We start from the raw sequence: 25,263 nt of genomic DNA, 5'->3' as shown, positions 1-25,263 counted from the left end.
TGCCTTAGTTTGGCAACATTCCTGTGAAGTGCCTTGAGATGTTTTACTGCAGTAAAGGCACTGTGAAAAAAGAAAGATTAACATTTATACGTGGCTTTTCATGACCTCAGAGTGTCCCGAAGTGCTTTACAGCCAATGAAGTAGTTTTGAAGTGTAGCCACTGTTGTAATGTAGTAATGTAAATGCTAGTCTTTTTTCAATAGTTAATTACAGTGTACTTGGTGGGAGAACAATAATTGACCACAACAGTTATAAGATGCTTGAATAAAATGTAAAAAAAAGTCCATTATAGGTGTAACACCCTTAATAGGTTTTCGTTTTCCTTGAACAGCTATTTGGCATTTCGCATGATTCTAATCAGAATGCTGCACTGTCTTGGATCGATTTAATTCAGGGCTGTGCAGTAGACCTTAGCGTTTCTTGATCTTTATCAATTGTTATGAATAGTGGCTCAGTGGGTAGCACCCCTGCCTCTGAGTCAGAAGGTTGGGGGTTCAAGTCCCCCACCACAGACTTCAGCACAAAAATTTAGGCTGACACTCCAGTGCAGTGGCGAGGGAGTGCTGTATTTCAGATGAGACTTTAAACCGAGGGCTCCATGTGCTTTCTCAGGTGGACGTAAGAGATCCCGCGGTGCTATTTTTGAAGCTGAGCAGGAGAATTATCCCCGGTGTCCTGGCCAATATTTATCCCTCAACCAACATCACTAAAACAGATTATCTGGTCATTATCATCTTGCTGTTTGCTGTGCGCAAATTGGCTGCCGCGTTTCCCACATTACAACAGTGACTACACTTCAAAAAGTACTTCATTGGCTGCAAAGCACTTTGAGGCTTTGGGTGGGCATGAAATGTGTTATACAAATGCAAATCTTTCTTTTAGTGATCTACACTGGAATATACCTCAATTTGGTAAGGAATGCATTTTTTGCCACAGAGTACCTTCAGCTCCGTAATATCCGGGGATGGGAGTGTTCCACATGGACTGTAGAACATCCAGATCTTGTGGGACGGGGTTTCAATGAGAGCAAGAGGCACAGGGAGGCCAGATTTAAATGTCAGCTGCCTTAATAATGGCAGAGCGGGACTTGTACTTGCTGGCCAGTTGTGTCCTGAATTCACAGGGTCGGAGCATTCACACAATTCAGTGGCAACTACCTACGGACCAGTCTCTCAGAAAGAAAGAAAGAGATGCATTAATACAGAGCCCTTCACAACCTCAGGGCGTCCCAAAGTGCTTTACAGCCAATGAAGTACTTTTTGAAGTGCAGTCACTGTTGTAATGTAGGAAATGTGGCAGCCAATTTGCACACAGCAAGGTCCCACATGCAGCAGTGTGTCAATGACCAAATAATCTCTTTTAGTGATGTGGGTTGAGGGATAAATATTGTCCAGGACACCAGGGAGAACTCCCCTGCTGTTCATCAGACTTCTCTTCCTCTTACAATCAGCAGGCTTTTAAACTCCAAACCTGATCATCTCTAACAGCTATTTCTTGATTGATTTAATCAACAATACCAACAACAATTTACATTTATATAGCACCTTTCACATAGTAAAAACATCCCAAGGCGCTACACAACAGCACTATCAAACAGAATTTGACACCGAACCACAGAAGGAAATATTGGGACAGATGACCAAAAACCTGATCAAAGAGGTAGGTTTCAGGTTGTGTTTTAGAGGACGAGAGGGAGGTGGAGAGGCAGAGTGGTATAGGGTGGAATTACAGAGCTTCGGGCCTTGGCAGCTGAAGGCTGCCAATGGTGGAGCGATGAAAACAGGGGATGTCCAAGAGGCCTGAATTGGAGGAGCGAGAGATCGCTTATAGTTGTAGGGCTGGAGGAGGTTCCAAAGATAGGGAGGGACGAGGCCATGGAGGGATTGGGAAACAAAAACAAATGTATATTTCACCTGCTCCACTACGGTTTTCAGCCGAGGCAGTGCCCTGCGCTACGAAGCCTGACCCTTTCTCCTTAGGTTTCTCAACGATAAGAGGGCCAACCCTGAGCTTTGTGGTACCTGCTCGTGTGACCATGTGCGTTCTGAGCCATCCTTGATGCAGATGTCCAGCCTCAGCTCTGCTCCAGTCGCTCCGTGTTTGCTGTCCACACATCGGTTAGTAGCCGCGTTACGGATCTGCAACACACAACACCAGCATTTTCCTTAGTTCAACTCAAGTGTTGCCCTCATTAACAACAGGCAGCGCTCGCCAAAACAGTAAGAGAAGTAACACACTGTATGTGAAAGGGTTTTGTGACGTTTCAGCTGCTTGATAAGGCACCATATGAATGCAAATCATTCAGCCTTACAGCACAGAAGGAGGCCATTTGGCCCATCGTGCCTGTGCCGGCTCTTTGAAAAAGTGATTCAATTAGACCCACACCCTCTGCTCTCCAGAGCCCTGCAATTTTTCCCCTTCAACTACATATCCATTTTGAAAGCTATTGATGTAGTGAGTTTCACAACCTCAGGACGTCGCACAGTACTTTACAGCCAATGAAGTACTTCTGATGTGTAGTCACTGTTGTAATGATGACAACGCGGCAGCCAATTTACACACATAAATGTCCCACGATCAGCAGTGTTATAACGACCAAATAATCTGTTTATAGTGATGTAGGCTGAGGGATAAATATTGTCCAGGTCACTGGGGAGAACTCCCCTGCTCTTCTTCGAAATAGTGCCATGTGATCTTTTTTGTTCACCTGAGAGGGCAGATGAGACCTTGGTGTAACATCTCTAAAGAAAGACGCACCTCTGACAGTACAGTGCTCCAACAGTGCTGCATAAACATAAGAACATAAGAAATAGGAGCAGGAGTAGGCCATACGACCCCTCGAGCCTGCTCACTCTCCATAACACCTTATTATCTTATCGTTTAAGAAACTGTCCATTTCTGTCTTAAATTTATTCAATGTCCCAGCTTCCACAGCTCTCTGAGGCAGCGAATTCCACAGATCCACAACCCTCTGAGAGAAGAAATTTCTCCTCATCTCAGTTTTAAATGGGCGGCCCCTTATTCTAAGATTATGCCCTCTAGTTCTAGTCTCCCCTATCAATGGAAACATCCTCTCTGCATCCACCTTGTCAAGCCCCCTCATAATCTAATACGTTTTGATAAGATCACTTCTCATTCTTCTGAATTCCAAGGAGTAGAGGCCCAACCTACTCAACCTTTCCTCATAAGTCAACCCCCTCATCTCCGGAATGCAGAGAGCAAAATTCACCAGAACCCCCACTGTGTTTGGGCTCATTCGAAAGGAAATTTAATTTGGGACTATCTACTGAAAAGTTTGGAACTCTAAAGTGCTTATGGAAGAAACTACGAACTTTAATAGAAATTATGAACTTTTACAACACAAATTCAAGCCTGGGAGGACCTAGGGAATAAAGGAAGCCCACTTGATTATTGGAACTGTCTGGGTGTCAGGACTGAGTTAACCTTTCTGCAAGAATGAGTATTTGGAAATCTTCCTCCACAAGAGACATTACCATCACAGTATCACCCAGAGATAGCTCCCCATCAACATGGGTCTAGACAAACCATTTTCAGCATATGCATCACAAAGAGGCCCAATCCAGCTCGTATGCGAAAGACTAAGCACAAAAGGACATTGCAATTACCAAACTAATTTTTCCATCAGGAAACAGTTTTTCGAAGATCAACCCACCCAAGACATATCAACTTTAACGAGCCCGAGAAAATATTACAAAGAAGAACCAAGCCCGCCAAAATTATACATAGGATTGTGAAGAGATTTGGCGGCAAGATTAGAACACTGAAATCGTATAACTGGCCCCGTTTTCAACAGAGGTTAGAGAAAACGAGAAGGCGAACAGAGGTTAGTGGGGGAGAGAGGTGGTTGCTACTACCTCATCAAGACAAGGAGAGAAACCAACATGACAGTTATAAAACTAACTTCTCCAGACTCAAAGTCTTGAAGTCCTGAAGGAAGGAAGAACATCACCATCTACCATTAACTATCAAAAGAATTGGTAAGCATAATCCCAGCCCTGAAGTCTAACCTAGCTAGAGTTAGGTATTGGGAGGTGGGAGGTATAATTTTACTGCAACCCCCTTTGAATGTGTAGTGTATGGTACTTTATTCGAGTGATTATAAGTTTGACCTTGTACCTTTCTTGTCTTGTTCTTTGTTAGAGTGATTGTAAGTTTGGCCTTGTATTTTCTTACAAGAGTAATAAGCCCGTATTATTTTGACTGTAATCAAACCAGTGTTCTTTGTATCAAACCAGTGTCCTCTGCACTTTTGTCACACCCCCCAAATAAATCCTGAATACAGAACCCAAGGGAGTGGGGGGGAGCGATTCGAAACCACTCAAGTTGGTCAGAAGGGAACCTGACCCCCTCATAGAGACCACAACACACCCCACACACCACCCCCCCCTTTACAGGAATCAACCTTGTGAACCTTCGCTGAACTGCCTCCAAAGCAATTATATCCTTTCTTAAATACGGAAACCAAAACTGCATGCAGTATTCCAGGTGTGGCCTCACCATTACCTTATGCAGCTGTAGCAAGACTTCCCTGCTTTTATACTCCATCCCTTTTGCAATAAAGGCCAAGATTCCATTGGCCTTCCTGATCACTTGCTGTACCTTCATACTAACCTTTTGTGTTTCACGCATATGTACCCCAGGTCCCGCTGTACTGGAGCACTTTGCAATCTTTCTCCATTTAAATAATAACTTGCTCTTTGATTTTTTTATGCCAAAGTGCATGACCTCACACTTTCCAACATTATACTCCATCTGCCAAATTTTTGCCCACTCACTTAGCCTGTCTATGGCCTTTTGCAGATTGTTTGTGTCCTCCTCACACATTGCTTTTCCTCCCATCTTTGTATCGTCAGCAAACTTGGCTACGCTACACTCGGTCCCTGTAGTGTAGTGTCACTGTAGTGTCAGGCCAGATTGCGTGCTCAAGTGGGACTGGAACGCAACACCGCCTGACTCTTGAGGCAAAGAGCCACAGCTGACAGCTTACTTGTGTGCTTGATTTCCCAGTTCCCCAGCACCTGACCCTTCCCCGCCCACCATGGCCTCGGGAAAGACATATTGGGAAATCTTCCCGAATGTCTTCGGGCGAGCCCTGAGCGAGTGGCCCCCTTTAAGTGTGCTGCGATCTCCAGGGATGCTGAACACTGAAAGATTCTCATGCACTTGCTAAAAGTCCATTACCAGCAGCCAAGTGAACTGAGAGAGCAGGTGCACTGATCACCGGGCTGGGCCAACTTTGAACAATGGACACTGCGCCCACACATAGTCTTGCTTTGCTTGGCCGGTGCCACATTCAGCTCCTATGTTCTGAGGAACTTGGAACACGTCCAGTGCTCAAGCAGATGTTTCCGGGGGCATTGAAGAGAATCTATAACCAGGAAGGGGAAAATTTCATCAGGGAAATTATAAACGTATTCTTTTAGAACGCTTCTGTAATTTCGTTGCACAAAATGTTCTTACGCTTATGCTTTCGATGTTGCGAAGACATTGCGACCGAAGGAAATCTGTCCCACCCTTCCCGGTGCTCGAGGTATATTTTTGGGTTTGCCCTTTCTTTTGCATAGCAACTGGGGGCTTAATGAGCATTGTGCAGGCTCTGACCACTGACAGCCCGTGGAACTGTACACCGAGTAGGCCTCAGGCTTCACCGCTCGATGCTGCAGCGCTCCAGATGGACAACGTTGTCAGCCCCGATAAATTGTGCCTGCACGCTTCTGATTTTGTCTCAATTCTTTTCAAGGAGACACTGCCTTTGTGAATTTGTGCTTGTTATTTTTTTTGTTTTGTTTTCTGGAGAGAGAAGAGCTGTGTGTCATTTTTCACCTCACTTAATGGTGTTTTCCCCAGCGAGCTTCACATTTGTGTCTTACGTTTTTTGTAAACATAGGACATAAGAAATAGGAGCAGGAGTAGGCCATTCGGCCCTTCAAGCTTGCTCCATCATTCAACAAAATCATGGCTGATCTTCTATCTCAACTCCACCTTACCACACTATCCCCATATCCCTTAATTCCCTCCAAAATGTAGAGAAACAAACAGAAGAAATTGTCCAGTACTTTAAAGATGACACATCTCCTGACGTCACCCCTTTCTATAGCTGTCATCACTTATCATTCTTTTCACGGCCTTCTTCCAGTTATTTTTATCCGACTTGCCATTTACTCTCTGAATAACTCTGGAGATATTTTTATGAGGCTTCAAGGAGAGAGAGCTGTTTTTTTTAATGCTCTTGACAGGAACATAAAGGGCATTTGGAGCAATTATAGTTCAGCGCCATGACCATTGTCTCCCACCTGAGCCTTTGCCACTGATACAACAGCTGTGGACGCTTCACTAGCTGCAGGAGTAGTTAATCTAGCAGACAGGGAGATGGTGAGCCAGCTAAAGAGGTACAAAGAGAAACACACCAGTGCTAAGGCACCTGGAATGAAACAAAAGAACAATGGACTAAGCGGGTGAAATGTAATGAAGTGTCGATAGGCAGCTCGGAAGGAGAAAAATCCAGCAAATTATAGAAGAATGCTTCATTGTACAAAATGTTAATTCTTCAACTCAGCTTCAAAAACAGGCTGTGCGCTGACAATCCCGGAATGATTTGAAAGGTGGGAATAAAAAGGCTCATGGATCTCGGCCAAATGAGCAGAAGTTGCTTTTTTTTTAACTTCTTTAAGTAAAGGACAATTTTGGCTTTTCCTCCTTTTTATTCTTCAAGGAAAGAAAGACTTGCATTTATATAGTGCCTGTTGTGATCTCAGGATGTCCCAGAGCGCTTTACCGCCAATGAAGTCATCTTGAAGTGTGGTCACTGTTGTAATGTAGGAAGCACATAACCAACTTAGGCACAGCAAGCTCCCACAAACAGCACTGCGATAACAACCAGATTATCTGTTGTAGTGATGCTGGTTGGGGGAATAAAGATTGGCCAGGACACCGACCTGCTTCAAAATGTTAGGGCCACCTGAGAGAGCAGACGGAGCATCGGTTTAATGTCTCATCCGAAAGACAGCATCTCCGACAGTGCAGCACTCCCTCAGTACTGAGCCACAGCTGACAGGGGTGGAATTGACATTCTACGATGTTAGTAATAAGTGAACTAGAATGAAATCCCTCTGCTATGTGAACAAAGGCATGGAACTGTTTCAAATCAAGGCATTTCACATGGGCAAATTAGTATCTTTGTTACTTCTTTTTGGTTTCAGGAGATAAGGGAGCTGTGTGTAATATCCTTTCACCAGTCTCCCAGGCAGTATCTTCAAAAGTGAATAAATCACTGTGGTAAACCGTTAAGCAGCAACAAAATGAAGAGGAACTTTTGAGAAGTAAAATGCTAATTAATGGTGGCAAGTTTTAGATTTGAGCTAGTGCCACATTCTTTCTAATTGTGCTGTTAAAGAGAGGGAAAGATCGATTAAATTAAGGGATAGAGATAAAAGAGACTGAAAAAAAGTGTAAAAAATTACAATATTTTAAATGTTAAGAATCTCTAAGAACAATTTACTACCTATAGGAATGAGACTCCACAGTTTCAATTGTTCCTTTTGTGGGCAAAGGAGGTTGATTTGCATTGCAAGAACATAAATCTCCTCATTAAAAGGGTCCTAATGCTGTTAAGTACCAGCCCTAACTTTTTGCAGCGAGTTTAATTGGTAATTAATGTGCAAATGCAGCAATTTTTTGAAACTCACGAGGAGGTTGAGCGCGATCTCCCGATTACACGAGGCTAATGGCGGAGCGATGCAAATTGGTCATCAACTGTGGTGATTTGCAACTCACGGGGAATCCCTTCCTCGCCACAAGTTGCTGGGGTGATTCATGCCCCAATAAACCCGCTGTTATTTTGCTAGCAGATTCTAGCCTGTTCCTGGTACTTGAACAGTTCACCAGCGCGAGCAAATTGGCCTGGATTAATTGCCATCGCAATCATAAGTTTCTAAAAAACAACAACAACGGTAACAACTTGCATTTATATAGCGCCTTTATCACAGTAAAACATCCCAAGATGCTTCATACAAATTTCAACAACGAGCCATAAGAGATATTAGAAAAGGTGACTAAAAGCTTGATCAAAGAAGTAGGTTTTACAGAGCATCTTAAAGGAGGAGAGAAAGGTAGAGAGGTGAAGAGGTTCAGCTGCCTAGGCCTGGGGCCTAGGCAGCTGAAGGTGCAGCCACCCACCAACAGAGAAGCGATTAAAACCGGGGAATGCGCAAGACATTAGAATTGGAGACCTTGGAGGGCTGTAGGGCTGCAGGAGGCTACAGAGATAGGGAGGGGTGAGGCCAAGGAGGGCACATGCCCACTTTGGCATTTTCTGATAACTTAAATTCCTGACAGCTGACAGAATGAGCCAACCCCGCAGAGTACATTTCAATTAAAAGAAAGAAAGATGATGTACATTTATTTTTCAACCATGAAGAGATAAATTTGCACGGAGAGACAGTGGTTTGGCGAGTGTAACCCTCTGCATATCATTGACAAGATCTTGGTGGCTGACAGCTGCCTTCAGGGCTGAGTGCAGCGATTAGTCCATCACAAACTGTCATCATCTCTAGACTCCGTGTACAGTGCGTGGGCTGGATTCTATTACACTCAGCAACAACAATGGTCTCAGCTTGCAGTTTTAGTTTGGCCTACAGCTACAGGGTAGAACCAGTTAAAACTAAAGTGCCTACCATCAGCACTCTGACAAAAGAAGGAAGAAGAAAAATAGAGCTTCCTTTTATATCGCGACCTTAGGGCATTCCCAAAGCACTTTTTAAAAATTCATTCACGGGATGCGGGCATCGCTGGCAAGGCCAGAATTCATTGCCCATCCCTAATTGCCCTTGTGAAGGTGGTGGTGAGCTGCCTTCTTGAACTGCTGCAGTCCGTGTGGTGAAGGTACTCCCACAGTGCTGTTAGGGAGGGAGTTCCAGGGTTTTGACCCAGTGACGATGAAGGAACAGCGATATAGTTCCAAGTCAGGATGGTGTGTGACTTGGAGGTGATGGTGTTTCCATACGCCTGCTGCCCTTGGCCTTCTAGGTGGTGGAGCCTGTGAGTTTGGGAGGTACTGGCGAATAAGCCTTGTAGACTTGCTGCAGTGCATCTTGCAGTATGCAGGCAGTGCATACTTTACAGGCAATGAAGTACAGAGGCTTCTCAACCCCCAAAATAGGATCCTACCAAAACACCTTGGGATGTCTTGCTACGTTAAAGGCCCTATATAGAATCATAGAATCTGACTGCACAAAAGGAGGTGATTCTGCCTGTAATGCCTGTGCTGGCTCTTTGAAAGAGCTACCCAATTAGTCCCACATCCCAGCATTCTTCCCATAATCCTGCAAATTAGTCCTCTTCAAGTAACTGTCCAATTGCCTTTTAAATGTTCCTATTGAATCTGCTTCCACCTCCCTTGGTAGTGCGTTCCAGATCATAACAACCCTCTGTGTGAAGAAATTTCTTCGTATTTTCCCTCTAGTTCTTTACCAATTATTTTAAATCGATGCCCTCTGGTCACTGACCCACTTGCTGGAGGAAACACTTTCTCCTTGCTTGCTCTATCAAAACCCCTCAGAATTTAGAATACCTTTATTAGGTCTCCCCTTAAACATCTCTGCTCTCAGGGCAACAATTCCAGCTTCTCCAGACTCTCCATTTAAATGAAGTCCCTCATCCCTGGTATCATCCTGGTAAACCTCCTCCAGGGTCTTGATACGCTTCCTAAAACATGGTGCCCAGAATTATACACAATACTCCAGCTGAGGCCTAACCAGAGGTTTGTAAAGGTTTAGCATGACTTCTTTGCTTTTGTATTTAATGCCAAGTATCCCATACGCTTCCTTAACCGCCTTATCAACTTGACCTGTCACCTTCAAAGATTTGTGAATATGCGCCTCCTGTTCTTGCATCCCCCTCAAGATTGTGCCATTTAGATTATGCTGCCTCTCCATACTGTTTCTCCCAAAGTGCGTCACCTCACTATCCGCAATAAAATGTAAGTTGTTGTTGTTGGTGGTGGTTAGGGAACCCCCCCATACCCACCGTCCCGACCCACCACAAGACCCCCTGAATCATGGCAGGACCTTAACCCGTTTAACACTCAATACTAGTGCCAAACAATGACCCTCGCTGCCGACAGCGGAAGAAACAAATCTCAGGGGAGATTTTATTGAAAGATTCAAGGTTCTGAAGGGTGCAGATAAATCGAACCTTAAGAACATGTTTCCCGCAATCACAATTTCCAACAGAAAGCATGCCGCGAGCGGCCAAAAAGGAAAGTGAGCAAAAAGTTTTCATTTAACTACTTCACTTAGAAGCTGGTGAATGTGCGAAACAGACTAGCTGGTGGGGGAAGGGCAATAGAGGTGGATCGTTTCAGCAAATTCAGGAGAAAGCTGAACGGGCATTTGGCAGAGAAAGTGATTGAGATGAAGGAGAAAAAAAGAGGAGTGCATTATTGATCTTTTTGAAAACTTTGAGGCTGATCAGTATTGTCTTCTGTACATTCCACTGGTCCTAATTAGGTCCCTGATATAACCTGTAACATGCCATAACATGCTGATCACTCCCGCAAGTGGTCTTAGCAACGTTTGTTCAAGAGTCCGACTGTACTGCTCACTATGTTTCAGACCATCGTACAACCGTGGGCGATATTTACTCAAACAATAACTGTGTGATCGCCACACATCCTTATTAATTTAATCGCCCATCAACTTGTGGCGAGGGAGTGAATTGAGAATTGCCACATGTTGCTGGACCATTTGCGCCACTCCGCTGTTAGTTTCACAAAAACAGCATCTCGCTCTTAACCTCCCTGTATGCTTCATAAACCCGCCACAGAGTTAAGTCTAGTAATTAATAGCGTAAGTACCTTTTAACAACGTGATACTGAACACAGTTGCTGTGTCTTGAATAAAAAAATCTGACCAGATACTGTAAGCTCAAAGTAATGTATGACCGTAGTCCTTTATACAGGTCTCCAGAGTGCCTCTCCAGCCTGTGAGGCCTCCTTATGTACAGGTGCTCCCAAGGGATTGTGGGATCCCTTGGGACTCCAGGGGATGAACAAGGTATTTACAGGTTTACATACATAACAGTTTTGGTCTCCTAATCTGAGGAAGGACATTCTTGCTATTGAGGGAGTGCAGCGAAGGTTCACCAGACTGATTCCCGGGATGGCAGGACTGACATATGAAGAAAGACTGGATCGACTAGGCTTATATTCACTGGAATTTAGAAGAATGAGAGGGGATCTCATAGAAACACATAAAATTCTGACAGGATTGGACAGGTTAGATGCAGGGAGAATGTTCCCGATATTGGGGAAGTCCAGAACCAAGGGTCACAGTCTAAGGATAAGGGATAAGCCATTTAGGACCGAGATGAGAAGAAACTTCTTCACTCAGAGAATTGTGAACCTGTGGAATTCTCTACCACAGAAAGTTGTTGAGGCCAGTTCATTAGATATATTCAAAAGAGAGTTAGATGTGGCCCTTACGGCTAAAGGGATCAAAGAGTATGGAGAGAAAGCAGGAATGGGATTCTGAAGTTGCATGATCAGCCATGATCATATTAAATGGTGGTGCAGGCTCGAAGGGCCGAATGGCCTACTCCTGCACCTATTTTCTATGTTTCCATCTTTCTATCACCTCCACGTTCCCCTCCAAGTCACACACCATCCTGACTTGGAACTATATCGCCGTTCCTTCATCGTCGCTGGGTCAAAATCCTGGAACTCCCTCCCTAACAGCACTGTGGGAGTACCTTCACCACGCGGACTGCAGCGGTTCAAGAAGGCGGCTCACCACCACCTTCTCAAGGGCAATTAGGGATGGGCAATAAATGCCGGGCTTGGCAGAGATGCCCACATCCCAGGAACGAATAAAAAAAAAAATTGGAATAGACTGCCCGATCGGATGGTGGAAGCAGATTCACTAGTAACCATCAAAAGGGAATTGGATGAATAGTGGAAGGAAAAAAAAACTGCAGTGATGTGGGGAAAGAGCCGGGGATCGGGACTAACTGGATTTCTGTTTAAAAGAGCAAGCACAGATTCAATGGGCTGAATGGCCTCCTTCTGTGCTGTACTATTCTATGATTCTATGATATTCATACACTCAGAACTTCTATCAGAATATTTATCAGGCAATTTTTATAATATATTATGAAAATACTTTTGATAGTCAGCCTCCAATTGATTTATATGTTCAGTATTAATATATATATTATTCACATATATAAAAAATAATATAGTTTTATCAATGAAGAACCAGGAACAGCAAATTATTTCTAATCTAAGTTCACCCCAGGACTGAGACACTGACCATCGAGTGACCCCACCATCTACACTCAGTATTCACCTGGGGACTGAGATACACCATGGTCCACCCCCACTTGTTTCTCCCAGCAACATGTTTCTTCCTAATCCAGACCAGCCATCTTGTGCCACAGTATTTCAAAAGTCCTTTTCAGGGTGTACAGCCAACAGGGATCTAAGCAGTGGGTATTCAATAGAGCTGGAGCGCCGGGCCCTGGAACATTGTGGGCGAAGATGTGGCAAATGAGGGTACGGGGCCCAGAAGAGCCGAGGGCCCAGGGGCAGCACGGGCCTACCCACAGTGCAATATGTGTGCGCACTAGGTCCATGCAGCAGAGCTGGTCTCCAGTCGTCCTGGTTCAACCCTTGTCACTGGATAAAGGCCTAGCTCTCTCAAGCCCGTGTGGTGGCTGATGTGCAACGGTCACCACACGTTAAAAAAATCCACGCACAGGCATCTTCCACCCCCTCAACTGGAGTTCAGGACTGGAACATCGGGTCCTTCATTGAACCATCTGTGAACTCATGTGGAAGCAAGTCATCCTTGTTCGAGGGACCGCCTATGATGACTGTTACTGTCTGCCAATTGACCGCACTGACCCAGAAAATGAATTCCTTCAGGTACTTATTGAATTGTTGGAGATTTTAAAAATGTCCGTGCGAAGTTGTCATTCGCCCCGATTAGGGGCGGTAACCAGTTGGGGACGGGACTTTCTACGCACGATGCGTTGACATGCTTCAACACCCCTTCCCTTCACTTGAAGGGGGAGGGGCGCTGCGCACACTGCAAGGCCTCTGATGGCCTCCACTAGGCCACCAGGGCAGGGCGGGATCGGGCCTACAGCCCAGCACGCAAAACGGAACATCGGGCTGCATGATAGGGCTGCCACACTGGAGCCGACCCGTGAGTACTGCCCTGAGAGCGGATGTCAAACAGCATCGCGACCCATGGGGCCATTTCCCCCATGGGGTGGTAAGGGGTCGAGGGGTCGACGCGCACGGCGATGACATCATCGCCGGTTGCGCACCGGCTCGGGTCAAAAATTTTCTCCGGGCAGCGTCATCGCAATTTCCCGGGAGCCGGAAACGCCCCAAAACACCCCCCCATCTCCCGGCAAAAAGTCTCGCGCCCCATTAGCGCCCCCCGGAGGTGCTAATGCGCCTCTTAAAAAGGGGCGATTTGGCCCCTGTTGAATTTTAATTTCTTTTCTTTTCCTTTTGGCTCTTTTTTTTCCCTCTCATTCTTAATGCAATCTTTCTTTCCCTCTTTTTATCTCTCTTTCTGTACCTGATCTGATTCTAATTCACCCTATTACCTTCTCAGTCCTTCCTCCGTTGCATTCTCTGTCCTTGAATGCCATTGGTTAGGAAGGTAGACCATCGTTCCCTTCATTCACTGAGGTCCCAGATGCCCTGTTGTCCTCGCTGCATCGTTATCAACTCACACCCCCAGCCTCTGACAGGGCAAAGAATAAAAGATCCCATGGCACTATTTCGAAGAAGAGCAGAGGAGTTATCCCCAGTGTCTTGGCCAATATTTATCCCTCAACTCACAACACTACAAAGAGATTGTCTGGTCATTTTCACTTTACTGTTGGTGTGACCTTGCTGTGCGCAAATTGGTTGCCGCCTTTCCTAATTACAACATTGATTGTACTTTCAAAGCATTTTATTGGCTGTAAAGCATTTTGTGAGGTTATGGAAGGCACTATATAAATGCAAGTCTTTCTTTCTTTCTTTCTTTCTCTCCACTGCCTGCAATCCGACCTAGGTTCTGAACCCCAAGGTGACAGTCACTGCTGGAGACCGAATGTGTAGGTTTCAAATGTAAGTCGCCTATCCTTAATTGTTGGAACCAAAGCCAATATCTGTCAGTACCAGGCACTGCAATAAAAAAATCTACCACTGAACATCGGGTACGAGTCAACACTTGACATTGCTTCAAATTCTTATGCTTAAAAAAAGATGTGATTCCCTTAACTGCTACCAAGCCATATAAAATTACAGCTTGCTCCACAGCGCGTGCTCAGTATAAGGAAGCTGAATAAGCTGTTCCATTCCTGGGGGACCTCATTGGAGAGCTCCCTCAGGCTCACAGCTTCCTCTCTATCTTATTATTATTATTTAAGGACCTCCTGGGGCCCTACTCCCACTTTGATGGCCCTGCTCTTGCTGATTATGTAACACATTAAAAGTCTTGCACATGGGATGCACCTCCTGAAAATGTCACACTTACTTCCTGTCACACTTCCCTGGTCATGCATTGTTGATGAGACCTCTGATACAAAACAGCACATACTTTAACTGTCTGTGAGCACTTGTTTGTAATTATAGGTGTAGAAAAATATTTTTCCGAAATAGAAATTCCTTCTGTTGATTTACAAGTTCTGATTTCAAGTGGTTTATTCCAGAGACGATGATGCCCAAAGCCAGATATCTGTCGGGCATTGTGGTTACTTTTGCAGTGCATCCATTATCTGACTGCTGTACAGCAGTAGTTTCACCAGCTGGTATTCTTTCTGTGTTCCGACAGACGCTCCCTCCATTGGTTTAATCAATTCCAATTGATGCAGGTGTTCAAATGCCTTCAAGACGACTGGTTTCTCAAAGTTATGCATAGAATGATTCCTCTTCTGAATGAACTTCTGGAATTCATTGTAAACCATTTCAAAGTTAATTGGAGGTCTGCTAGTGTGTATAAAATCAATTTTTAAATGAGAATATTTGTGTTTATTTTATACTACAACTTTAGTGCCACACCAATGCAGTCTAAATCCAGTCTCAAGGCCTGACTGTACTCCAGATAGAATCGTGTGCAATCACTTTGCTTTGACACTGCATGGACGACAATTCCAGTGCGCTGTCAAAGCAGGTTTAAAAAATGCCCAGGGTGACTTTGAGTTAACTTAAATGTTTAGGCAGTGTACATTCTGCTGCATTCTGTTGATCCCTTTTCCATTTGCCAATCTGATAACTACCCGTAGTTACTTTCTCTTGGTGTGTGAAGCAGATCATTTGTTTGCCACACTTATTCAAGAATTTGCAGCATATAATTAACTTGAAATGAGAATATTTGTAATTATTTTATTTATTTTGCCAACCTTGGCTGATGGACAATTCCCGACACCGTCACTGGAGCGGATTGATTACAATGTGCTTAGATATAAAAGTGTTAATGTTCAGTGTGACCAAAACTGGATTGACCTTGTGTGAAAGTCTTCGCAAACATCCTTTGGTCAATAATGAATTTCTGTACGTGTTGTTCTCCACTTCAGGGACTGGAGCACAAAATCCATGCTGACACTCCAGTACAATGCTGAGGGAGTGCTGCACTGTCGGAGGTGCTGTCTTGCGGATGAGACGTTAAACCGAGACCCCATCTGCTCTCTCAGGTGGATGTAAAATGTCCCATGGCACTATTTTGAAGGGGAGTTATTCCCGGGTTCCCCTGGCCAATATTTATCCCTCAATCAACATCATAAAAAAAACAGATTATCTGGTCATTGTCACATTGCTGTTTGTGGGAGCTTGCTGTGCGCAAATTGGCTGCCACGCTTCCTGCATTACAACAGTGACTACACTCCAAAAGTACTTCATTGGCTGTCAAGCACTTTGGGACATCCGGTGGTCGTGAAAGGCACTATATAAATACAAGTCTTTATTTTTTTCTTTATGCCTCTGCAAGTCTATGTAAAATGGACTTCGTCAGCTAAATTTATTTTGCGATCTTGCGAAGTTATGACAGTCCAAACTGGAATGGACCAAACGATTCCTCTTTCTTTGCTAAGCACGTGTTTAGAGAGGTTCTGTCAGACTCTGCGTACCTGTGAGCGAGATCAAACCTCTGCCGAGTTTGAGGCATTCGTTCACTTGTGCCTGAAGCACAGTAGAGGGCGCTGTTCCACAAGCTACTGAGACAAATCATAATATCATATACGAGATCATTAATTTCGATTTCACTTCATTTTCTCCCCTCTCCTGAGGGTGTTTATTCCATCTCTGGGCACAGTCACTCCTTCCCCCAGTTGCAGACAGAATTCAAAAGGGGCACGAACAGGATAAAAGGACATTTAAGGAAGATTCATGGGCCAGATGCTCATGCTGTAGCAGGGCATCTAACGGTGTCTGCCGTTAGTCAGACTTTCCCCCGTACCCTTCAGCTCAAAATTTTTTTTCCCATAAAGTTACTGGAAATGCGAGCGATAACTAGGCAGTGAAAGGAAACTAGACTGCTGAGATCTGAGTGAACAGGGCAACTGCGTATTTTTAAAAATTTGTTCCTGAGATGTGGGCGTCGCTGGCAAGGCCAGCATTTATTGCCCTTCCCTAATTGCCCTTGAGAAGATGGTGGTGAGCCGCCTTCTTGAACCGCTGCAGTCCGTGTGGTGAAGGTACTCCCACAGTGCTGTTAGGGAGGGAGTTCCAGGATTTTGACCCAGCGATGATGAAGGAACAGTGATATAGTTCCAAGTCAGGATGGTGTGTGACTTGGAGGGGAACTTGCAGGTGATGGTGCTCCCATGCGCCTGCTGCCCTTGTCCTTCTAGTTGGGAGAGGTCGTGGGTTTGGGAGGTGCTGCTGAAGAAGCCCTGGCGAGTTGCTGCACTGCATCTTGTATGTTGACGGTGGTTTGAAGTTCGGCCTCCGAGTGTGCACAGACGCAAGTGTCGTCTGCACACTGTAATTCAATGATAGAGGATGGGACGACTTTGGATCTGGACTGGAGGTTGAACAGTTTCCCGTTTGTTCTGTAGATTAGCTCCACTCCAGCGGGGAGCTTGCTGAGGGCGAGGTGGAGCACTGCAGCAAGGAAGATCGAGAAGAGCGTTGGTGCGATGACAAGCGCTCTACTCGGATCTCCGACACAGCAAGCGAGCCCCAGGTGGGCAGAAGAAACGCTTCAAGGACACCCTCAAAGCCTCCTTGAAACAGTGCAACAACCCCACCGACACCTGGGAATCCCTGGCCCAAGGCCGCCCTAAGTGGAGGAAAAGCATCCGGGAAGGCACCGAACACCTCGAGTCTCTTCACCGGGAGCAAGTGGGCCAAGCGCACACAGCGGAAGCAGTGCACGACAACCCAAGCGCCTGATCCGCCCGTCCATCCAACTCTCTGCCCCACCTGTGAGAGAGACTGTTGGTCCCGCATTGGATTCATCTGAGAATTCATTTTTAGTGGAAGCAAGTCATCCTCGACTCCGAGGGACTGCCTAAGAAACATCTTGTAGGTGGTACACACTGCAGCCACGGTGCGCTGATAGTGGAGGGAGTGAATGTTTAAGCTAAGATGGGTACGGTCGCATAGTGGTTATGTCACTGGACTAGTAATCCAGAGGCCTGGACTGATGATCTGGAGACGTGAGTTCAAATTCCACCATGGTAGCTGGGGAATTTAAATTCAGTTAATTAAATAAATCTGGAATTAAAAAGCTAGTATCAGTAATGGAGACCATGAAACCACTGGATTGTTGTAAAAACCCATCTGGTTCACTAATGTCCTTTAGGGAAGGAAATCTTCCATCTTTACCTGATCTGGCCGATAGATGACTCCAGACCCGAAGCAATGTGGTTGATTCTTAACTGTCCTCTGAAACGGCCCAGCCAGCCAGTCTTACCACTATCCTGTAATACCTTCTTAAGCAATCAGATCGAAGGATTGGAAAATAAATAGCGGAAGGAGGGTAAAGTAGAGTGGTGAATTCAATGTCAAATCAGGCACAGAAAGAGAAATAAAGGGAGTGAAAGAAAGATTGGTTTAAGAGAGAGAGAAAAAATAAATAGGGGCCACAATTTGCCTGTTGTGCGCTTCCCGTTCGCGTCATCAGGGGGCGCTAAAGGGGTGTGAAAGTGCTTTAGTGTGGGGTGCAATCGGCTCCCGCTAAATTGCGTGGGAGTTAGTGGAGGTGCAAAACCTGTAGTGCCCCACCCCCTACTGGTCGCGCCTGGGACTGCCACGCCCTCTGGAGATGAAGTAATCGCCCTAAGTGGCGACTCCTTCTGGGCTCTGCGGCAGAAATTGGGCAGCGCCCCCCCGTGAGGCTGCTGCGGGTGATGTCAGCGCCAGCCACATACCGGTCCGCACTCGGCTCGCGGGCGGAATTGAAAGACGAGGCGCGCGCCGCTGGTCAGGCCTTTTACCTACCAATTCCACCGGGGTCCGTGCAGCCCGGCACACCGTTTCGGTGACGGCCTGCAGCCACGGCAACCCCCCCTCGCCCCGGTGGCCAAGTGGAGACCCATTAAGAGCCGTGCCGAGCGGAGGGGCGGTGAAGACCATCCCTGCACGGGGCGCGCACGAATTCCGCGGCCACAGAAAGGAAAAGTAACAATAAATTAAAAATGGTCAAAATGGACCTACTTTAATCTGCCGGAAAATTTCGAAACCTGAAGGAATGAGACTCCACACTTGTAATAGTTATTTTTCAGTGGTGCAGAGGCTGAATGGCAGTAATTAACACTTATCTCTATCGTTAAAAGGGTACTTAAGCTTGTAATGAGGAGACTTCAATTCTGTGGCGAGTTTAATGGGCGATTAATGAGTAATTAATGGGCAAGTTATTAAAAGAAACGGAGAGGCCGAGGGCGAGATGCTGTTTTCACGAAGCTAATGGTGGAGCACCACAACTCAGACAGCAACTTTTGGATAATCACATTTAACCGCACATCTGCTCCTCGCCTGAACTTACCCATAAATAACGGTGAGAGCCATTCGCCGTTATTTGGACAGCAAATTCTGGCCCAGCACAACTGGTGATCATTACCCTTGAATCACATATAGTTTGTCTTAAAGGAAAATCACAAATTACCTTTACACATCACCTTACAGCGTCTCTCAGAAACATCTAAAAAAACTCCACGCTTTTCGAAGGGCAGTCACTGTGACATAGCGAGACACAGCATGGCCATTTTTACACAGCAACGTCCCATTAATAGCCAGGGGATGAATGACTTATCAACCTGCCTTTCATTGGTGTTGGTTGCAGGAGGAAGGACGGCCAGGGCAAATCTTCTTCAGGTCTCAGCCATGGCTAAGCGGGTGCGAAGACTTGAGCACAAGATCTAAGCTGTCACTCCCAGTGCAGTGCTGAGGGAGTGCTGCACTGTCGGAGGTGCTGTCTTTCGGATGTGACGTTAAACCGAGGCCCCGTCTGCCCTCTCAGATGGACGTAAAAGATCCCATGGCACTATTTGAAAAAGAGCAGGGGAGTTATCCCCGGTGTCCTGGCCAATATTCATCCCTCAATCAACATCACTAAGAAAGCAGATTGTCGGGTCATTATCACATTGCTGTTTGTGGGAGCTTGCTGTGCGCAAATTGGCTGCCGTGTTTCCCACATTACAACAGTGCACAATCGTTTTTTTGTTGCTTACTGGGTGGTCCTGTCGTCGCCTGATTTGAGTGTTTCATCCCGCCTCTCTACCTCTCGTTCCTCCTTCAAGACCCTCCTTAAAACATACCTCTTTGACCAAGCTTTTGGTCACCCGCGCAAATTTCTATTTATGTGGCTCGGTGTCAATTTTTAACATCTCATAATACTCCTGTGAAGCGCCTTGGGATGTTTCACTATGTTAAAGGCGCTATCTAAATACAAGTTGTTGTTAATCGATGTCCAGAGACTTCTGCTGGAAGACAAAATCCGTGGCGAAAGTTCCCACCTTGTGCACCATGCAATACACCGATCAGGACCGTCGCTTATTGTCCCTTTCCACTGAGGTCCGTGACAGAGGCACCACTTATAACCCACTAAGCGGGCCTGCTATTTCGGGCGGGACAATAAGCTATTCACATCTTGTTAAAGTGCGGTTAAGCACTGCCATCTCTTCACCTGAACAGCAGAGTGCCTCGGTACTGCAGGGCCTCCTTTTGAACTGGGGACTGCGGTGTGATCAAGGCTTAGAGACGGGATTCTGTGTTTATATACCAACCATTGCTTAGGCTGCAAGATTTAGCCCTGACTTTAACTCCCATGTGGATTCCGGCACGCCCTCCCCCCCGCCCCCCCCCCGGCTCCCCCCACGCCGCCCCCGCTCGGACCTAAGTTAAAATTACAGTCGGGTCTCAATGATGTCATCGGGCCGCAACGTGCTCATGTAAAGAAGGACCCGGTTGGGCTCCGGGCGAGTGTCCTTGATGTCTGCTCAGGAGAACAGGTAAGAATTGCAGATGTTACGACAGGTAAGGGACGGGGCGATTTTAACTGCCTGCCCGCCAGGTTTCTGCTGAGCGAGTAGGGTTAAAATCGCCCCACTGCCTTTCAAAGTGCTGCGCCTCTCTGACATGAACAAGGTCGAGCTGGAATCCAAAGCTGGCTCCTGACACGGTTTGTATTTGACGCTTTGCGCTTTTATCGTCCACTGTGTACAGCGGGCGATATCCCGTTAATGCCAACGTGCCCGCTATAAGCGCTGGGGACTGTAATTGGCTTACGGTGGGGGGGGGGAAATCAGGCTGGGAAGCCTCACCTTGCAGTCGACCAGCTTGCTGACACTTATTGTTCCAGGCTGATCTTTAACTGAACATCCACCTATGCATCAACACTTGGGTGCACAGGGCACAATTTCAAAACTTGCAGATGACACAAAACTTAGAAGTATAGTGAACAGTTAGCAGATTTAGTGATAGACCAGGAAAACATAGTCAGGCTGATGGAATAGGCGGACACGTGGCAGATGAAATTGAATGCAGAAAAGTGCGAAGTGATACATTTTGGTAGGAAAAACGAGGAGAGGCAATATAAACTAAAGGGTACAATTCTAAAGATGGTGCACGAACAGAGAGACCTGGGGTGTATGTGCACAAATCGTTGATGGTGGCAGGGCAGGTTGAGAAAGTGGTTCAAAAAGCATACAGGATCCTGGGCTTAATAAATAGAGGCAGAGAGTACAAAAGCAAGGAAGTTATGATGAATCTTTATAAAACACTTGTTCGGCCTCAACTGGAGTACTGTGTCCAATTCTGGGCACCACACTTTAGGAAGGATGTGAAGGCCTTAGAGAGGGTGCAGAAAAGATTTACAAGAATGGTTCCAATGTTGAGGGACTTCAGTTACATGGATAGACTGGAGAAGCTGGGGTTGTTCTCCTTGGAGCAGGTAAGGTTGAGAGGAGAGTTGATAGAGGTGTTCAAAATCACGAGGGGACTAGACAGAGTAGAGAGAGAGAGAAACTGTTCCCATTGGCAGAAGGGTCAAGAACCAGAGGATACAGATTTAAGGTGATTGGCAGAAGAACCAAAGGCAACACGAGCAAAAACAATTTTACACAGCGAGTGATTATGATCTGGAATGCACTGCCTGAAAGGGTGGCGGAGGAAGACTCCATCGTGGCTTTCAAAAGGGAATTGGATAAGTACCTGAAGGAAAAATACTTGCAGGGCTATGGGGAAAGGGCGGGGGAGTGGGATTGGCTGAAGTGCTCTTGCAGAGAGCCGGCATGGGCTCGACAGGCCGAATGGCCCTCTTCTTGCTGTAACCATTCTATGATTCTATATTCTAACTGACTTGAATTGCCATCCAGCGTGGTGTGCTACGTATTGCTAAGCGGCCATTTTAGCGATCGGCTTTGCTGTTTAATTTATCGCCTGCAATATTGTCTTTCCCCTTTTTGACTGGCACTGTGCTGAAGGCAGATTAAAAACACGTGACCCCCAGCCAACCGGCAACACGTTAAATCACTCATAGCAACACAGCAGTTGAGCACAGTGCGAAGCATTCCTGCACTGTCCTTCCAACTACATTCCTGCACTGTCCTTCCAACTACATTCCTGCACTGTCCTTCCAACTACATTCCTGCACTGTCCTTCCAACTACATTCCTGCACTGTCCTTCCAACTACATTCCTGCACTGTCCTTCCAACTACATTCCTGCACTGTCCTTCCAACTACATTCCTGCACTGTCCTTCCAACTACATTCCTGCACTGTCCTTCCAACTACATTCCTGCACTGTCCTTCCAACATTGGCTTACGTAGTTTGCATCATAAGAACATACTAAGTAGGAGCAAGAGTAGGCCATTTGGCCCCTCGAGCCTGCTCCGCCATTTAATAAGACCATGGCTGATCTGATCTTGGCAACAACTCCACTTCCTTGTCCATTTCCCATAGCCCTTGACTCTCTTATCTTTCAAAGATCTGTCTATCTCTGCCTTGAATATATTCAATGACCCAGCCTCCACAGCTCTCTGGGGCAGAGAATTCCATAGATTTACAACCCTCTGAGAGAAGAAATTCTTCCTCATCTCAGTTTTAAATGGACGACCCCTTATTCTGAAACTATGGCCCCTAGTCCTAGATTCCCCCACGAGGGGAAATATTCTCTCCCCGCATCCCGCATCATTAACACTCCACCCTCTAACCTGCTCACAGTGATTTACTTGATCGCCACTAGACGGTAGCGCGAGATGCTGATGCTGTCTCGTTCAGAGCTGGGTAGTGTTTGAGGACCGAGTCGGTGACATGCCCTTTGTGATATATTCTTTATGACATCACCAACAAACGCATTCTGCAAGGTGGCGCCAAACTGTCATCATGTGACCCTTTATTGTATTTACATCAGTAGTTGCCTTACCACAGTAGTCCACTGAGTGGAGCAGTAGTCCACTAGGGGGAGCTCTATTGCACCCTCCTTTAGACCTATCCATCTCCACACATTCCAAGATATGGGACTTGTTCCCGCCACCACCCCACCCTCTTCCAAATCTCAGAATGGTCGCAAGGCTGAGTGAATACCAAGTAACCCAGCTGCTAAGCCGTAAAGGACGCTATAAACCCAAAGCCCCTTTGCCTTGCTCTGTGTGATTATACAGTCGAAGGGATTCCGCAGTAACCTGACTTCCGTTACGCGTTTAACTAACGCTCCCGAATTGACCAGTGTCCAAGCACATGCCTCCAAGCCACACAACGCGCGGTCGGAAGGAAAAAACGTGAATGTAATAATACATACCACAGGCATTGGTATTCCGGCACTGCCGGCTGGATTTCAGTTTAGTTACTGCACCACTCTAACTAAGAAGCAATTAGGTTTAATCAGCAAAGAGCCAGCAGCTGTTGGTGATTATTGAGCAGCTCGCTGAGCTGAGCTGAGCTGGCAGAGTCCCATCGCATCCAGTGAGACGAACAGTTAACTCACGCACTGAATAACATTGTACCGAGCTTCCTTCACACAATATTGCACTTCATGTGCACCGTGAAGATTTCCAAATTGTACAGTACGCAGAAAGAGACCATTCGGCCCATCGGGCCTGTGCCGGCTCTTTGAAAGAGCTATTCCATTAGTCCCACACTCCCCCTGCTCTCTCCCCCCATCGCCAATGTTCCCCGTGAACCGCGCTTTGTTCTGTGCGGCCTGTTTCTTTAAGTGCGCGGTCCCTTTAAATTTCTGCGCATGCGCGGCATTTACAATGGAAAAGCCGGCGAGCGGCCGGCACGGGGCCTTTATCATTAGGAAGCATTGCCTATAACCCTGCAATTTCTCCCTTTCAAGTATTCCCCCCTCAAAAGTTATTATTGAATCTGCTTCCACCGCTATTTCTGGCAGCACATTCCAGATCACAATAGCTCGCTGAACTTTAACGAGATTTCCAAAACGCATTGAGGAGATAAAACAACAACAACTTGTATTTATATAGTGCCTTTAACATAGTGAAACATCCCAAGGTGCTTTACAGGAGTATTATGCAATAAAAATTTGGCACCGAGCCGCTTAAGTAGAAATTAGGGCAGGTGACCAAAAGCTTGGTCGAAGAGGTAGGTTTTAAGGAGCGTCTTGAAGGAGGAAAGAGGTAGAGAGGCGGAGAGGTTTAGGCGCAGTTCCAGAGCTTGGGGCTTAGGCAACAGAAGGCACGGCCACCAATGGTTCAGTGATTATAATCAGGGATGCTCAGGAGGGCAGATCTGGAGGAGCGCAGATATCTCGGGGAGGTCATGAGGCTGGAGGAGATTAGAGATAGGGAGGCGTGAGGTCATGGAGGGATTTGAAAATAAGGATGAGAATTTTAAAATCGGGGTATTGCTTAACCGGAAGCCAATGTAGGTCAGCGAGCACAGGGGTGATGGGTGAACGGTACTTGGTGCGAGTTAGGACACGGGCAGCCGAGTTTTGGATAACCTCTAGTTTACGTAGGGTAGAATGTGGGAGGTCAGCCAGGAGTGTTTTGGAATAGTCAAGTCTAGAGGCAACAAAGGCATGGATGAGGGCTTCAGCAGCGGATGAGCTGAGGCAAGGCGGAGATGGGCGCTGTTACGGAGGCGCTCTTAGTTATGCTGCAAATATGAGGTCGAAAGCTAAGTTCAGGGTCAGATATGACACCAAGGTTGCGAACAGTCTGGTTCAGCCTCAGACAGAAGTTGGGGAGAGGGATGGAGTCAGTGGCTGGGGAACGGAGTTTGTGGCGGTGTGGAAATGTATTTTTATCTAAGCTGATACCATAGGGTGATACATAACCCTGACAATGGCTTCGGTCTTCCCAATATTCAATTGGAGAAAATTTCTGCTCATCCAGAACTGGATGTTGGACAAGCGGTCTGACAATTTAGAGACTGTGGAGGGGTCGAGAGAAGTGGCAGTGAGGTAGAGCTGGGTGTCATCAGCGTACATGTGGAAACTGACGCTGTGTTTTCGGATGATGTCGCCAAGGGGCAACACGGAGATGAGAAATAGGAGGGGCCAAGGATAGATCCTTGGGAGACACCAGAAGTTGCATGTATAAAGTGTTTTTCATGACCTCAAGACGACCCAAAGTGCTTTACAGCCAATGAAGTACTTTTCGGGCCCGAATTTGGTGAAACACAAGTTCCGTCCGTTTTTTGGCAGTCCACGGGCGGTACGTCATTTTTTACCGGCCGGTACAGCTGGGGCCGAGTGGGCGGGAGTTTCATCCCGCTTTTCTCGGCGGGAGCGGAGTGCAGCGGGCGGAGGAAGCCTTCCGACTCGGGAATCATCGGCTCC

General features: G+C 46.3%; 1 protein-coding gene across 1 annotated transcript in view; it reads right to left on the bottom strand.

Moving 5' to 3' along the window:
• Nucleotides 1–25,263, bottom strand: part of galntl6 (polypeptide N-acetylgalactosaminyltransferase like 6) — a 1,584,079-nt gene that overhangs the window by 85,911 nt on the left and 1,472,905 nt on the right. Inside the window, exon 10 of the mRNA XM_070895622.1 lies at nucleotides 2,022–2,138. Coding sequence (XP_070751723.1) covers nucleotides 2,022–2,138 — 117 coding nt within the window. The remainder of the gene's footprint in view (nucleotides 1–2,021; nucleotides 2,139–25,263) is intronic.

Source organism: Pristiophorus japonicus, chromosome 1 (assembly GCF_044704955.1).
Source record: "Pristiophorus japonicus isolate sPriJap1 chromosome 1, sPriJap1.hap1, whole genome shotgun sequence".
Taxonomy (NCBI): domain Eukaryota; kingdom Metazoa; phylum Chordata; class Chondrichthyes; family Pristiophoridae; genus Pristiophorus; species Pristiophorus japonicus.
The sequence above is the reverse complement of the archived record's forward strand: the minus strand, read 5'-3'. Positions and strand labels throughout refer to the sequence as shown.